The sequence below is a fragment of the Pavona decussata genome, unplaced genomic scaffold (assembly GCF_977016875.1).
Source record: "Pavona decussata unplaced genomic scaffold, jaPavDecu1.1 SCAFFOLD_96, whole genome shotgun sequence".
In the NCBI taxonomy this organism is placed as follows: Eukaryota; Metazoa; Cnidaria; class Anthozoa; order Scleractinia; family Agariciidae; genus Pavona; species Pavona decussata.
Window position 1 is genome coordinate 1,146,430 of NW_028145513.1, and position 16,284 is coordinate 1,162,713.

Here is a 16,284-nt window from a genome sequence, read left to right on the forward strand (position 1 = left end):
TTGCCCTTGATTGGCCTTCGGTTCCACTCCAGTTCCCGCCAAAATCTTTTGAACGGTGAGGCTAGAGAGAGAAGACGTGACAAAATGGCTTCGATCCGAAAGTTTTCGTGTGTTGTTGCCGTGGCAAATAATGGAGGAATCGGAAAAGATAACCGTCTTCCTTGGCATTTAAGGTTAGTTAGGGGACAGTGGGGTAATCTTCGTTTCAAAACTAGTAATTTCAGGAGGTGCGTGCATCGCAGCATCGGTTGATGCACTACATGCAAATTTTCGTGAACAAACACAATTTCCTTGAAGGTCCTAAATGTAGATCTTTCTTGAATATTATAAATTCTCAGGAATGGATGTGAAATTTACTGATTTTACCTTGCACAGCGAACGAATTTTCGAAACATGCAGTTACGCATGCATGCGTACAGTAGGCTTTAATTTTAGAAGCTTAAGAAACTTTTTTTTTTTAGTTTTACGGTCAAGTCTGCTCTTTATAGAACTTTATGGTGTGTATATGCGAGACTTAAAGTCTGTCGTTTCTTTTGGATAAGCCTATGTGCAGTATTTAGAACATGCAAATTCTCCCAAACACTTGACTTCGACTCACTCCATAAAATTTGGGTACTGAGGTTGGGTGGGGCATGGGGAGGGGTGCAAAAGGTTGGGTCCTGTTGGGTCCTGTCTATGTTTCTGAAAGCGGATTGTAGATTACTCAAACTATGCATAGAAATACTTTAGTTTGATTGTTATGTAAACTAAGTTTAACTAAGTTTGATCAAACATTTTTCTGACTATTAAAGTAAACTAATTTCATGATGGCTTTCTTATTCCCAGGGGAGACATGAAGTTTTTTTCTCACCTCACTTCAACAGTTTCAACTGAGGGTAAACATATTTTTATCTCCTTTTATCATTAATCCCTTGAGTTCCATTAGTTATAAATAAAGATTATTTATATATTTAGCTGCTTTATCTAATTTCTCCTTGCACTTTGAATACATATATTCAAGAAACGAGACATCAGAACTATGGTGGTTTTGACTTTAACACGTAATTAGACACACCCCCTGCATGGTTTTTAGCTGTCATCACTAGAGGTCAAATTTCGATAGTTGCTTTAAATTTGTTCAGCATTAGAGCAAAGGCCATTCGCAGTATCTCCTTCATTCTACCTTCATTATTCAGCGTTTTTTGCCCCAAACACTGCTTGGCTTTTGTATAGTCCTAATTATGAAATTATCCCCCAAATAAGGACTGTGTGATCTACTGGTGCATGCAGTAGGCATGCATATGCCTGTGAGAATAAGGGCACTTTTTTTAAAAAAAATGGTGTTGTGCTTTTTCACTTACCATTTATTGAAAGCACCAATTATCTTTATTTAATTTTTTAAGGGAGTGAATAGAGACCGCAGCAGATTTGAATCTAAGGAACATAAAAAGTTGTTGAAACCCAAAAAATAACATACAGTCAGCGCTGAATAAAGAACCAACACAGGGTCAAACCATTTACATTGTTATATGATACATTTAATACACAAGCCATATTTATGGCACAATCCTTCCAATATTCCACTTCATTCATCCTTTTCTTTTTTGTAACAGGAAAGCGAAATGCTGTGATCATGGGTCGCAATACCTGGGAATCCATCCCAGCAAAGTACAGGCCTCTTCCACATAGACTCAACATCATCTTGAGTAGGAAATTGAGGTACTTAAACAGAGTCTTGATTTCAGGTGTTGGGTCTTTTATTTTTTTGCTCTCACCCTTGGGAACTTGACTTCCATCACAAGGCCAGTTTATACTATATGGACATATATATGCATCATCCACAATTGGGAAATTTAACTGATTTGAACCAAAGTTTGTGGGTCGATTTTTGAAAACAAATTTTACAAAAGCCTAATGTGGCATGTCCTGTCCTCCCCGGCCACATGGCTTTACATTCATTTGATGGGTTAATTGGTAAACTGTTTTATTTTCAGTGAGGCACCTGAAGGGGCCGTACTCTGCTCCAGCCTGCAGGGTGCACTGGATATGCTGACCACTGCATCATACACAGACAAGGTGGAAAAGGTCTTTGTGATTGGTGGAGCTGCAGTCTACAAGGTCAGTTAATCAACACATGTGAACAGAATTATTACATCCAAGTTGATCCTTGTTGGCTTCCTAGACATACCTAGCCAACCTAGTTTTGGGATGATTTGGCGTGAGCTCGTTCCCGGAATATCAGTGCATAGTCTGTCATATAATATGCAATGGGAGAGTGTTTCAAAAGATTCCAGATTCAGTGTTTGACTGAGAACTGTTTTATAAAGGTGGTCATAAAGAAATAGGTGGTCACTGATGAAAGTGGTGAAGTAAGATGCAGATTGCTGTGATCTGTATCACAGCACAAAAACTGTAAAACAGCTGTTTCTTACTGTGTACCCTTCGGGGCAATAAAATGTTCTTGCCGCCTAAATTTTTGCATCAGCACCTAACATTTCACAGGTGGGGCTCCTAACTTCTCAGCTTTTAGCCTTGTGGTCTCCTTGGGATTTTTCTTAAGCAACAGCCTTGCTCTCCCCTGCAGCCTCCCACTCCCACACCTGTCCCTACCCACATACAACTGTATTTATAATATATTATTATAATATTCCTTAAAATAGAAACATGCACTGTATGCCCTTGCCCCATATTTATTCAAAGGACATGTTTTAGAGGCTTGTATTCAGGGGAGCTTATTATAAATTGGGGAAAATTTGCATTTAAAAATGGGTCGGGTTTGACAATAAGAACAGGCTGAAAAACTAAGCTAACAGCCTAAAACAGCTAACCCTAACAGTCTGCTATGGGCTGATAATAATATTATTGGGGAGACAAATGTTTGGTTTAATTTATCAGCAGAGTTGATAACTAAAGGTAAACTGGCCACCATAAAGAGATTCAAGTGCTGACATTTCAAGCGTTAGCCCATTGTCAGAACATTAGCCTTTTGCTCTGGTGCTAATGCTCAAAGCATCAGCACCAAATCTCTTTATGGGGTAGTTATCAACTCCCTCCTGATCTGTTGATAAACCAAACATTTATTCCTACTCCCCACTGACAAAGCACAGCAGTTTCTTCAGGAACTAACCTCCTTATCCTTATATATTTATCAGAATGATGTTTGCATCTGAGATTTAGGGGCAGGGGACTTATTTTCAGGGGCTTGTATTATTTTGGAACCTTGCTGACTTTACTTATTATCACTTGATATCCTTTAGGAAGCAATGCAACATCCTAAGTGTTACCGCCTGTACGTTACACACGTCTACAAAGACTTTGAGTGTGATGTGCACTTTCCAGAGTTTGACAAGAATGTTTTCAAGGAAACAAGGTAGGAGACCCTCTAAAAACTACTGAATTATTTTGTTTAGTGCATGTTACTGTAGCTTAAATTGCCAGATGGAAATTAAGCGTTGTTCTTGTCCTTGTCCAGTTTGTATAATTTTATATTTCATCTAAAGCTCAATCTACTGTATTGCTTTCTCATAACACAGGTAAACAATTTCTCCAGAATAGTATTGCATGATTGGAAATGAATATTGATTAATGGTACATGTATATTGGACATCATGTTTCTGCCTTACCTTGCCAAATATTATTTAATTCATTGGAGCTTGGCATGGCAGAAGTTCAATGTCTGAATAATAACTGTTCAACTTGTGCTGCAAGTTTGATTGACTGTGTTACATTACCCAACAGAAATGTGTCACTGATTCAAATATTTATTGAATATCTGCCATCAGATGTTGAATCAAATGTAAACATTATTCCATTTTTTCTTAAGTCTGCTTGTCAAAATAAGGCAGAATTAATGCAGAGTTGAATGCAGCACTGTTGAATTTGGTACAATTATGAATCAATGCTCAAACTTTTGCTGAACTTCTTATGAATTCGACTCATTTAAAATTTGGCTTGACAGAAGTGGGGTATTTGGAACAGGAAAGAGAAAATGGAAAATTCTGTGTTTACATAGTTATGGTAACTTAAGTGGAAATTTTGGGGTCAGAACAATACATGTTTAACAAATTGCTTGTTTAGATGCTCCTTAACTTCACTACATGTTCCTGTAGCAAGCAGCATTTCTATGGAATTTTACTGTTTTACATCTTTCACGTGCATGGGAGCACAACAAAAAATTACGCATCCGCAATGAGAGTCAAACCCATGACCTTCTGCAAGTTGTGTTAAGTTGTGTTGCAGGTTCAATGTTGGTTCAGTTCCACTGTTTTACACCACTCTGTTTTCTGTTATTTTGTCTTGTAGTGACCCAGATGTACCAAGTGAGATGCAAGAAGAAAATGAAATCCAATACAAATTTCAAGTGTATCAGCAAGATGTGTGATTGGCTGATGCCAAGACTGCAACATACAAGGCTGTAGTATCAAATATAGTCTGAATAACAAATGTTACTTAAATAAAATGAAGAAAAAAGGAAGAAGGAATATGCCATGCCGAGAATAGGATTGCCTTGTTTCTTTTTAAAGTAATTACACTGTAATAGTGTAACAAGCATGGACTAGTGTTTTCTAAACACGATTCTTAACCTTAACAGCGTAACAAGGGCCGACTAGACCAGTGGAAATGTGGAGAAGTATACTATGTAGGGAATATGGCTGTAACAACGTAATAAGTATGACTAGACTTTGTGCGAGAACAGGAAAAAAGAAATCTAATTTTCAGTTAAGCAAAAGAAAGTCTCACATTTGAAGCCTTGTAAGTAAAGGCTTAAAAAGCTTAATTAAATTGTTTTCAAAGAAATGCTTTCTTGCGTAGTGGTCTTGGTCTTTATATGCAACATTCAGCTTTAACAGACTACGGTGGTCGCAGGTTATGAACTGCAGCTTTTTCACTGGCAAGGACACCAAAAGCCAAGGAGGAGTGGGAAGGCGAAGAATTTATTATTACCAGCATTTTATCATTTTTTATTAATATTCTTTATTTAGCCAAGCAAGTTACCCAACATTGAACAACAAACATTTAGTTAATACATGTAGGTTGCTTTTGCCATTTCTTCCTGGTTTACACCAGGTAACTATTTGTCTCAGACTTTGTCCCCAGTTTCATACATACACATAATTTCATTTTGTTAGGTTGAATAATAATAATAATAATAATAGTAATAATAATAATAATAATAACATGGGTCCATTTAATTGCAATGCATGCCCTGGACGAGCATGGTGACCTATAGGTGTATTTTTTTACTACATTATTTTAGTTCAGCAATCATCCACTTTGTGTTGATAGATTTTTAGCCAAAATATTTGTCAGAAAATTGAGTCGTCTTCAGAAAAGTGAGCTTGCATGTTACTTCTGGAGACAAAATCATGACCTTAAGAATACATGTGCAAGAAATGTCGTGGGTTAATAATACCGCTTGATACTGTTGTTCTCTGCCAAGACGTTTCAACTTGATATGGACGTCCAGAAGACACAGACAAACATGATTATTGAATTTCCTGTGTGTCCTCTAGGCCTCATTGTCAAGCTGAATTTAGCATATCAAAAGGACCTATTGCTTATGCTTCATGCATTACATGTATATTTGAAGTTCTGCTGTTTCAATGTATCCTGTTTGTGCCAAGGGCATGGTGACCCATTGTTTTTCATGTATGATTCACAATGCTAGTGAAAAATCAGTGAAAATTTGAAAAAATTACATCAACTTCCCCTTTAAAAGGGTGTTAGGTTTCATATGAACGCTTAGAAGCTCCAACCATACAATATTCAATTAAATGTAATTTAATTCATAGATAAATGTACTAAGTGCTGAAAACTAGTTGCAAGCTAGTAAGGAAACCTTTATGCAAGTCTGTATAAGTACCAGAAAAATATATTAGGAAAGTCTCCATTTTTTACCACTTTGTAATGTATTAATGGACCCCTAGTTACTCATTTGCAATGTACAGTGTGCATTGAGTACATGATTGTGTGACATCAAATGCTCCCAAGAGCTTCATCCGGCAATGCTGCAGCAGGTTTGAAGTATTTATACAACTCAGAAAGGGAAGATATTGTGCCAAGCAGTCCGACAGATCCTACTGAGAGCTTTTGTGCCCATAAAATGCCAGCAGGTGCCCAGTTGATTGCCATAGCCAGGTCAGCAGTAAATCCAATAACAGAAATTATGAGTCGCCTCTGCAGACACCTTATTTGATTATGCCTGGTCGAAAGAGAGCTTTCAGATTTCCTGTTGCTTTGAAGAATGCTACTGTCATCTGATTGAGCCCTGAGTAAAAGAATGATTACTGAGAAATCAGTAAATATTATTTTCTCTTATTTTGGTGTAATTTGAAAGTACATGTTAAATGTTGATCAAAGTTGCACAGAACTACAGAAGGGGTGAAGCATATTTGCCTTTTATAAAGGGTTAAATTATTTTGGTCAAATCCCACCATTTGGGGTTTTATTTCACTTTCAAGTATGTCCTGGTTTTGAATTTGGCAGTCAAATTTATGAAGATGGGGACAGAAAACTAGATCAAAATAATGCCCTGCACCTCCCTGGACAAATCTCCCTTCCTGTTCCATCAAAGTATGGTAATTTTGTACCAGTGGGGAGAATTTGTTTAAAACTTAAAACATCAAGACTTTATCTTTGGAGATGCATGACTTCGTTCCTTTATTGTCATTACCTGAGTGTATGCTTGATTCCCAAGTAGCGATGATTGTGGAGAAATTAGGTCATTATTGAGACTAAAGGGTTCAGTAAAGTTATGTGTTGTTTTACTTACTTGGGCCTTTCATGTTGTTGGAGCTTTTTAAGAAGCCACAAGTCTCTGATAATGCAAACTATGAGTGATCCTATCCAACAGTAGAGAGACAAGTCCCATAGTTTGGCACTTTTGCCATGAAGCAATTTCTTGTCCCTAGCCCAGGCAATGTGCTCAAGAGGATAAAAGGTCAAACCACAAAAGATATCAATTAGGTTGGTCCAGCGAACAATTTTATCTTTTTCCTGCAAGAAAGTTAAAAAAATGAATTTTCATTTATTCATTTTGTTTGCAAAAGATATCAATGCGATAATTCTACATCCACAAGTCAGCAATCCCATCCCTTTCCTAAATGCATGTTCATTACTATGTATGTGTAATCTTCAGTTTCATTCAATCAGTTATAAGTTAATTTCTGGTTTACACTGCTATACCTTGGGGAAAGGGTTGGGGTGACGTGGCAGTGCAAACGAAGTCAAAATTTACTACCAATAGCATGCCCATGGGCCAAAATTATCTGTCCCCACCTCCCCTCCCATAAAAACAAAAACAAAACATCTAAAAGAAGCATAAAAGTGAACTCAAATGTTGTATTCAATCAGTTAGAACTACTTTTGAACTCTTTTTGAAATTCAAATTAAGCTACCAAAAATACCTGCCAAATCTCACTAACTGGAAAACTTACTGGATAAAATTTTATCTGAAAACGTGAAAATATGTATATGTGCAGTATCAAAATCATGAATTTCAAACCAAACAATCATTTGCAGCTCTCAGGGTTCCCTCCTACCCTCTGAAGTGGAAACATGCATGGATATGCAGTCAAACAATGTCAAGTAAAGGTGAATACACAGATTTATGAAGATAGCAATTTTATTTCAAAAAAGAATAGCTCACTCCACAGCAATACTAAGTATAACACAAAATGGGCATATGGATGTCAATGCAAAGATCAAAGTTTAACACTTTTTAATCGACATTTGTAAACAATGCAACCAAGTTGAGTTCATATTTCATCTGAGATGTATCAACGGACAATTTAAATACAACCAAATTGTAACCTAAAATATTGTTTGATTTCGTGACCTCACCAGACCAGCATCATTAATTATATTAACTCATGTTCTTAATATTATATTAAAGCCTTATATTTCTTTGATTACTATATCATGTTTTAGGCCATCCTGAAAATGTTTGCGTTCCACACTGTCCTTGATATCGATACTATTAAGGATCGTTTTCCCTACCTCTTTTCCCGTTCCATAACTACAGGCATACGAAATCATCGCCGCATCGTCGAACAATCGAAGCACTGTTCGACACTCGCTCATGGCTTCGGCAAAAATTCGGAACTTTTCGCCAGTAGTCTCGCAAGACACCTTGTGTAATCCTCCACTTGCCAAGAAGCTAGCATACTGAAGAAGTCGCATTAACTTCTCTCGTCCTCGGTACGTTTCCAACACACCAGCTAACCTGTCCGCCATCTTGTTCAGTGAACTTTGGCCGAGGTAGATTTCTTCCAGGCGTTCTGCTCGACAACGCCTGGAAACTAACTTGGCTTTAGTCTCGTCTCCTCCTGATCTAAGAAAATCGTCTCCTCGACCAAATGAAGGTCAAAGAACTAGTAGTATTCCTCTGTTTTTGAGAAAAAATGGAGAAATAGAGAGCCAGTGTATTTTTAGCTATTTTACATGTTCTTGTTTTGCGAGTTCGGATTTATTTACTACTGATTAAACCACGTGGTGGGTTAGGGTACGAATCAACAACAACATACCCTTTATTTAAACGCGATCTGATTTAAAGCATAAAATGCTTGTGGGGTCCTGAAAACTGTAAGGCAAAACTACAAGATAAGCAATTTGAAATGCATTAGATTTCATTAGGTTAGAAAAGCTTCAGCAGTTCTGTGTGTGCTTAGTTCATTTCGTGTTCTTCAAAATACTAAGGTAAAGAAAGAGTGTACATCAAGAGATTTGTACACAGTGCACACGTTATCGCGCACTTTCCTCCTCTTTTGTTTCATCTATTTTCAACAAATCGGAACCGAAGCGGGTTAGAGGAGAAGGGATTAAAAAAAAAAAAAAAGAAAGTGCGCAGTAACGTCGGTGTACTCAGGTAACTTACCGCTTCTTAATTGGAGAGTCCGCCATCTGTACGGCCTGAAAGCAATACATGTTGTCTCTCACTGTCCCATAATACATTGCGTCCTTTATAAACAGAGTTTTCTTTTATGCCAACGAGTGGTTAAGTCTTTGTAGTCCGTATTTTTTACCCCAAGTCATCTATTTTACCCTGATTCCGGATTCCTAGTTTTAGTGCTGCCCGTCCGTGTGCGACTCTTCTTAAGGACGGTGCCTACTAATAGAGAAGTATTTTTGCGCGGTTTATTACTATGCAGGAAAAGCAGATCTCAGTAGCAGCTATTGAAATCGAAAAAGAAAATTGGGGGTAACCACGCATTTTTTAGAGATAACTAAGCAACAATTATTCTAAAAAGCAGCAAAATACAAAGCAATGTATGGCGCTTTTTTCCAAATTGAAGCTTTGTTATCTCTGAAAAATGCATGGTTACCCCCAATTTTCTTTTTGGATACCAAAATCAATTGCTTAGTTCTGCTTTCTCCGCATAATTTTAAAGCCTTCAAAAATATCCCTGTATTAGCACCACTCATAGGAAACCCGAGTATCTCGAGATGCGCAGAACGTATGCGTAGTAACAATAGTAGGCACCGTCCTTAAGAGTTCCATTCGGCAAGTCCTTGATAAAAAAAAAATGCGTCGTTTGCCATAGTACCTTTGTACTCTGGGATAGTTGCTAAAATTGTTCTTGTTTCTTGTTCTTGTTAAAAACCTGAATTTCCTAAACTTTCCAGTTGTATCTCTATATGACGATTAAACCGATTTGAATGGCATGGCCGCACAATTATATATTAAACGATTGTTTAATTGTCATTAACAGATCATCAGTATCCAAGAACAAACAAACAAACCAACAAAAACAAATACATACAAGACATTTACTGCCTTAAACTCTCCTTGTCATTTTGGGATGCTCTCTACCTTCCCCATGTATCCATTTCTTATTATTAATTCGAAATTTTTAAACTAAAGCTGTTTGGTCCGTTAGCTGAGAAAACGAACCTACCAGGACAAAAACAGGACTACGGGCTTGTATCGGACATCGTCTGTGTACTGATATGCGGCTGCAGTGTGATTTAAATCCCAGTATCTTCCATTTCCATCACTGATTTCACCGGCCTTTTGTCTAGATACCAAACTTAGAGCTTCAAGAATAAATAAGAGAACATCCTGAAAAGTTTTAAGAGTGGCCGTACATTTTCCCCTGGTCTGTTCTGTTATGGTCACATTTCATATTTCTTAGACTGAAATGGTTCTTGTGAAATATATATTAAACTGTGAAAGAGCAGAGAATGCGCATTAACCAAAAATATATACACTGTAACAAGTCCTGTCCCAGAACTGCCTCTTATCTAGTTCACCCTGCACACGGTATGCAGGACGGAGCAAGAGGGGGTTCTGGGACAGGACTAATGCATATCCGGCACATTCACTTCACCGCCTTTTACAAATCTTCTTCTGAGAAGGAGCGCCTTTCAGCTTGCAGCTGATTATACAAACGGAAGAGAAAGTTGATAAGACAGCTACCATTAGACGGCAGAGTGCCTTCAGCCAAGCGAATCAGTCCTTTTTGTTATCAAATCCAGTTACAGATCATTAAAATCCTCCAGTCGGTACCTATTCACCTCGGGATCGAGATGCTACGTGGAATTTTGCGAGGGGGAAACCATCACGCAGTCCGTTTTGGTAGTTCAGTTTCGTATAGCTTTCGAACAGGCGTCTGATCGCGACCAAGAAGCCTGTTCGCAGGCTAAGTTTCGTAATGTCTGCTAACTCTGACCTGATTCACAGTTAAGCTCACAGACTGTCCGTGATATTCTTGATCTTGCTCCATATCCTCTAGGCAGTGCTGGCCTGCATCCTCTCTCAGTCTTAGCGAGGGACCTCAGTAACGTTTGAAAACTGATCAGGTTTAAGGCTTACCTCCTCCGCGGGATTTTCTCTCAGTTCTATAAGGGAGAGCGTGAAACGCAAGCAGGACCGTGGGAACGGGCGAGAAGGCCGGCTCCCCTCCCGTCTACTGAAACCTATCGTGCGAGTTACTCAGGGACAATTGCTAGAGCCACAAGAGGTTATGCAACCTTGGTCAAACCAAAGCATTTCGTATTTGGAGTCGTCAGCCTAAAACCATTTGCTCTCTTTCCACCCAAAGCAACTAAAACTCTCTTTCATATTTCAAACCATTCAATAGGCAACTCACACCTGCTGTTTTGCGTTTACTGGCACCGTTTCAGGGTACTTGAACTTCAATGTAAACTAACAGCAAGCATTCTCGAGGCATCCACCTGACACTATTTCATATACAACGACAAATTTATCGTATTTTAATTAAACGTTGTTGTCACTTTTCCAACCTTATAATAAACAACCCGTCAAATGCACGTGTGACAATCCAACACCAGCAGCTAATTTTGTCTGCCTAGAGGATCACGGGGGTTTGTTCCCTCCAAGCGTGACAGATTCGTTGCCGGCTCGTAAGCCGGGCAATACTTCATCTTAACTCAAAGACAAGTTTACCCAACGGCGGAACATGCCCTCTATATTGAGCGAAGGTAAGTGGTGGTGTGCCATACGAGAACAGTGTTGCGTAAAAACAATGATTATCTCATAGGAGTTCTAAGGTTATCCATGTGTGTTCCAAGAGGAGGTATTTTTGTCACCATAGCTCATTCTAATGCAATCTGCTGTCAATGTTAAAAGGCTAAACAACTAGGATGTGAAGGGACTTATTCAACCCATACTTTTATCTTTAAATATTTGAATTTCATTGTTGTTTGACACAAAATGTTTAATTACTGCCGAGCTTCCTCAATTTTTGTTTACTTTAACGATCGAGAACATATTGGCTCAGGGTGATGGTTATGTTTGTTTTCTGATACAGACATGTAGCACATAATTCGGCTCTGGAATGTAGGGCTGTCTTTTTAATCGAACACTTTCGAAGTAAGTGGCTAATACTGTCCGTTTCACATACTTTACTAGCTGTTTAAAGCCATGTGCTTGTATAATGTAAGCTTGATATAGACCCGTCAATTAGCAGTTGCCGTACCTGCCATTTCAACAATCACACCTGTTCAGTGCAGTGACAAAAACGACTTGTCCAGGAACAAATAAACAACGTGTTTATGTGAATTTGGTATCAATCAAAGCTTTTACTGTTAACAATAGTTTGCAAATATATCGCGCATCACCGCAAGGAACAAAATAGGCTCTGCGAAAAATTCCGGTGTTTCAGCGAAGAAAGCACTTTTTCCGACTGGAATTGTTTCCTAAACCGGGTGCATGACCATAAGGCCGACGGCGCTCTCCCAAACTCTGAAAGTCAAACTGGGCAACCGTAACTAATGTGGCGTAAAGGTGATCTGATTGTTACCAGTAGGTTTCAGATCAGTAATAATCCATTCAGGATAATGCTGTTTTATTTGCAAGTGTTGCCAATTTAAAGTCGGTGTCCAAAGTTATTCCCTAGATGTATGATTGCGCGTTCTTTTGCGAATGGGTCATCATACTATCTGCACTTTTCCATGATTTTACTGGGTAAACACCCGGCAAAAACGGGATGTTTAAAGAAGTACCAGAAAAGTTTGAATTTCTAGGCCAAAGTTCAAAATTAAATGGACCTCATATTTTATACATGTATGTTGATTATTTCGAGCGCAAGTTATACCGCCAAAATGGAATATGGCATCGTGATCTCTAATTGTTAACAAACTTTTCAATGGCGACGGAGATTTATCGCCGCATATTGTAATAGAGTGGGATTTTGTAATACCGAGCTCATAACACTGAATAAAATTTAATTCGTTTTGCTACGAATATCGCGCTAACATTTGGTTGCAATTTGGGGAACTCTTAATTGTCGCGGTTTTTTTGTTTTGATAACTTGTTGATCTCACGCTTCCTTGTAAATGTTAGATCATAGTGGCCCACAGGTCTTATACTCTTTTTCTTTTTTTTTTTTAAGTTGGAGTACTGATAAGACCTGTGGGTCACCATGATCTGGCATTTACAAGGAAGCGCGAGATCAACAAGTTATCAAAAAATAATAATAGTAAATAAATAAAATAGTCGCCCACAGGTCTTATACTCGGTTAAAAAAAGTCAGAAAGTACAATCGTATAATCGTTAGTTACCTTACTAATATTATCAGTATAAAAGGCTTTGCAGATCACTGCGATCGATATGGTGATGCTAACATTAACGGCAGCTTGGGAGATTTCAAATAGCGACAATTTGTGATTGGTGCGTCATTAAAAAATGCGACAAGCTATTTATTGCAATTAACGAGAGATATTTCCAAACGCGACAATTCATTTTATTAAAGAATTGCGACAGCATGACAATTTTTCATAGGCTAGCCATTACAAAATGTGAATAGCGTCGGCTGATGTCAATTTACAACAAATAATACCAAAAGTGTGGCCTGACTGTCGTTAACTCTGTCAGGCGGACTTTTAACATTTATAACTTCACACTTTCCATCCGTCTGAATCAGACAGATAGAACGTGTGCATGTAGGTCGATCCAAGTTGAGTCAGACGAACTCAATGAGCGAACATCGAACTTATCATAAACTTAATTCGCTCAGTTTCGGTTCGTCTCATGTGAAGTTCGACGTTTGACCTGGACCTAACTTGAACCTGGATTATTATTTGCCGTTAGTCCCAGTCATAGAGAAACACCCTGAATCCTGCACTGTACAGCTAGGACGAGATTGCAAGTTGTTCTGTCATGTGACTGGCAAGAACCTCAAGTATCGCTGGTATAGAAGATCCAGATGTCTTGAGGGAGAGGTAACAGAAACATTATTTTGATTGAGAATGATGTATTATTCTGTCAGTGACACAAGCATACTAGGAATAAAAAAAATCCGAGCTCTCCCAACAGGGTCGAACCTAAGACCTTCTGCTGGCTACCAACCGCTGGCCAAAGAGTCTGAGGAGTCTGGGTACAAGATTGTAGACTGACCGATTTCTGCATCCCTTTCTTGCCAGATCTCTTCAGTTCTCCATATAAGGAAAGCCGCCATGAATGACGCCGGCCAATACTCCTGCATTATTTCCAATGACAAGGAATCTGTGATCACGTGGGCAACTGTTGACGTCATATCAGTTATTTCTTCTCCCAAAGTCAGATAGCAGCAATTTAGCTTTAGCTACTAGGACACTTGAGGGTGTGAGACATGAAGCGGTGACTTGTATCAAGCTCCAAAGACATTACCTTGAGGTTGCAAGAGATCAGTTTTTGAAACTGATTTTTAGACAATTCTCTGTGATTGGTCATCTGTGTATTGCGTTCAGGAAACAGATTTGAACTGAGCAAAATAGTTTATGTATAGTATCTACCAAGATATTACTTGGTGTACTTGTTTGTTTGTTTGTTTGTTTTTTTCTTTTTTTTTTTGCTTTGTTGTTTGTTAACTGTTGTTGTTATTTTCAATTCCACCTTTTTCCCAATAAAATAAAGTTCTCTTTTGGGTAATTATTTCTTTATAAACTTTGCGCTACAACAAGATTCACTTAACACATTCTCATGCCGCTTTTTAAAACAAACAAGCTTAAGAGTTGGCCAGCCGGCGGTGGCAATAATCTACACTGTAGGTAAAAAGCGCGAAGCGTGCAAGCTTAAAATTATTTTTTTTTTGTCTTGGAATCTGTGTTTTATTAAATCCCACGTTATAGTAGTCTCCGCTGCTCGGGCAAATCTCTTTAGTATGGTATACGATAGAGGGGGGGGGGGGGTGGGGTACAGGGTACTGAAACTTTTAAAAGAGTTGGACAGACCATCCTCGGAGATCCAGGGGCAGACAGTCGGGATGAAAACGGCACTGCATCTCTCTGTCTGCATTGATATGGTTATATGTCGAAAAGCTATGTCAAGTCGCTTCACACTAAAGCGAGATTGAGACAAGGAATGACTCGGTATGGTGGAAATGAGCGAAAATCAATACTTGGAGGAATCGAAATCTGTGATAAAGAAACACTAACATCAACCTAAAAATTAACTTGCGACGTGACAAACTATTTTAGATATAAATAGTTTTCTAGTCTGGGATGCAAGCCTTCATGTTACTGTCAGCAGCAGACAGTGAGGGAACTTAAGCAACGACGACGGCAACGGCAACAAAAACGTCACTTGAAAATATAACTTCACGTTACTTCTATTACTTCGAGATTATTCCAATTGATTCACCTTCTACAATGTGGGCGAAGTATCCTGGAACTAAATTGATAGGAACGGCGTTCAAGTAAGGAAGGAAAATGAAAAATTCTCCTTCGTGTGCTCACGTTCTCCACAAAACCTTGAATTTGGTCATTTCACGTTGCTGTTTTGCTGATGACGGCAAAGAAATGTACAAAAACATATAACGCACGTGCAGAGCGATTGTTTTTGCTCAATAAACCTATTGTTTTGTGGCGGTCTCGTTGCCGTTGCCGTAATCGTTGCTTAAGTTCCCTTCTCAAACTCATTAATAATTCATGCAGTCAAAAGCCAATAAATGACCTCCATTTCGGTCAGGTGGATGAATCTTGATACCCCAATGAAACACCAGATGAAACACCACCAGGTTTTCATCTGAGATGAAACATGTTTTTCATCTGAGATCAAACATTTGCATTTTAATGAGATTAATTTCTTATTGTTTCATTTGAGAAGACATGTCAAAAACTCGGGCTTCGTGCTTTATCACGGGTTCCAAATACCTCGAAACAGATGAAAGCACTCGGCCTGCGGCCTCGTGCTTTCATCTGTTTCTCGGTATTTGGAACCCGTGATAAAGCACTCGCCCTCGTTTTTGACATATTACATAAATGTTTAGATATGACTGTTGAAGCTTGTTGACAAAATTGAAAATGTCTTAAAACGAAGTTTTAGTTAAACGCCGTCTAAACACCGACCCTTAGGCTTTTCGACCAAATTGGACTTACCGTCTGTGACAATTTTTTCCCGTTACCAACAGTATGAAACCTCTGCTAGCTTTCACAGGGCTAGAATGTTAATTTTCTCAATTGTGCGACGTGTTTAGTTGCATGCAGCCAGGTAGTTATCGCTACAATTTAATCCGCCCAAAATTTGCATCATTGGTTTAAAATTAACTGAACTCCAGATCATTCAATTGGCCCTCCCCTCCTACTAACTCTGATGGAAATTTTTTATTAGTAAAAGTGTTAAAAGCCAGACAAACCCGCCGGGAATAATGGTGCGAATAAAGTCAGTCGAATTTCTTTCATTAGGATCTTTGATGAATTACACTTAGCCGCAAATAATAGCTACAGGGTTTGCTAGAAGATTGGAATATCCGTCATTTCAGCAAGTGGCTACGTACCGCTGTCGTTAATGGAAATCATTTGGAATCTTAAAGAGATTCGTTTCGGATCGATCGATAGCCGCTTGATTCTCTGTATTCAATTGCA

At 38.5% G+C, this 16,284-nt stretch overlaps 3 protein-coding genes and 1 long non-coding RNA gene across 6 annotated transcripts in view; 2 read left to right on the forward strand and 2 right to left on the reverse strand.

The window, feature by feature from the left end:
• LOC146472855 (uncharacterized) overlaps positions 1-16,284 on the reverse strand; it is a 117,889-nt gene that overhangs the window by 26,471 nt on the left and 75,134 nt on the right. The gene's annotated exons all lie outside the window — the stretch shown is intronic.
• Positions 19-4,776, forward strand: LOC146472858 (dihydrofolate reductase-like). Its single transcript, XM_085119085.1, has 6 exons — positions 19-173; positions 826-875; positions 1,593-1,698; positions 1,974-2,097; positions 3,237-3,349; positions 4,282-4,776. Exons 1-6 carry the CDS (start codon positions 85-87, stop codon positions 4,358-4,360), a joined length of 561 nt encoding a protein of 186 aa, XP_084975211.1. The 5' UTR covers positions 19-84; the 3' UTR covers positions 4,361-4,776.
• LOC146472859 (peroxisomal membrane protein 11C-like) lies at positions 4,490-9,460 on the reverse strand. Of its 2 annotated transcripts, none has more exons than XM_085119084.1 (3): positions 7,978-9,460; positions 6,758-6,975; positions 4,490-6,247 (listed from the first exon to the last, which is right to left on the reverse strand). In XM_085119084.1, the coding sequence occupies exons 1-3, from the start codon at positions 8,212-8,214 to the stop codon at positions 5,956-5,958; spliced, it is 747 nt and encodes a 248-aa protein (XP_084975210.1). In that variant the 5' UTR covers positions 8,215-9,460; the 3' UTR covers positions 4,490-5,955. The 2 variants fall into 2 exon arrangements, with proteins under 2 accessions (XP_084975210.1, XP_084975209.1); XM_085119083.1 differs by having other exon boundaries at positions 6,752-6,975; positions 7,978-9,397.
• Positions 11,316-14,492, forward strand: LOC146472860 (HEPACAM family member 2-like). 2 transcript variants are annotated; one of them, XM_085119086.1, is made up of 3 exons: positions 11,316-11,421; positions 13,532-13,662; positions 13,864-14,492. In XM_085119086.1, the coding sequence occupies exons 1-3, from the start codon at positions 11,400-11,402 to the stop codon at positions 14,005-14,007; spliced, it is 297 nt and encodes a 98-aa protein (XP_084975212.1). In that variant the 5' UTR covers positions 11,316-11,399; the 3' UTR covers positions 14,008-14,492. The 2 variants fall into 2 exon arrangements, with proteins under 2 accessions (XP_084975212.1, XP_084975213.1); XM_085119087.1 differs by lacking the exon at positions 11,316-11,421 and adding an exon at positions 11,743-12,226.

Excerpts from the sequence above, each read along its gene's own strand:
- LOC146472858 (XM_085119085.1), top strand. The coding sequence starts at position 85 with ATGGCTTCGATCCGAAAGTTTTCGTGTGTTGTTGCCGTGGCAAATAAT. Across the intron at positions 1,699-1,973 it reads ATCTTGAGTAGGAAATTGAG|TGAGGCACCTGAAGGGGCCG; the intron begins GTACTTAAACAG and ends TTTTATTTTCAG. Across the intron at positions 2,098-3,236 it reads GTGGAGCTGCAGTCTACAAG|GAAGCAATGCAACATCCTAA; the intron begins GTCAGTTAATCA and ends GATATCCTTTAG.
- LOC146472859 (XM_085119083.1), bottom strand. The coding sequence starts at position 8,214 with ATGGCGGACAGGTTAGCTGGTGTGTTGGAAACGTACCGAGGACGAGAG. Across the intron at positions 6,976-7,977 it reads GTTATGGAACGGGAAAAGAG|GAAAAAGATAAAATTGTTCG; the intron begins GTAGGGAAAACG and ends ACTTTCTTGCAG. Across the intron at positions 6,248-6,751 it reads CAACAACATGAAAGGCCCAA|GGCTCAATCAGATGACAGTA; the intron begins GTAAGTAAAACA and ends TCTTTTACTCAG.
- LOC146472860 (XM_085119086.1), top strand. The coding sequence starts at position 11,400 with ATGCCCTCTATATTGAGCGAAG. Across the intron at positions 11,422-13,531 it reads GCCCTCTATATTGAGCGAAG|TCCCAGTCATAGAGAAACAC; the intron begins GTAAGTGGTGGT and ends ATTTGCCGTTAG. Across the intron at positions 13,663-13,863 it reads CCAGATGTCTTGAGGGAGAG|ATCTCTTCAGTTCTCCATAT; the intron begins GTAACAGAAACA and ends CTTTCTTGCCAG.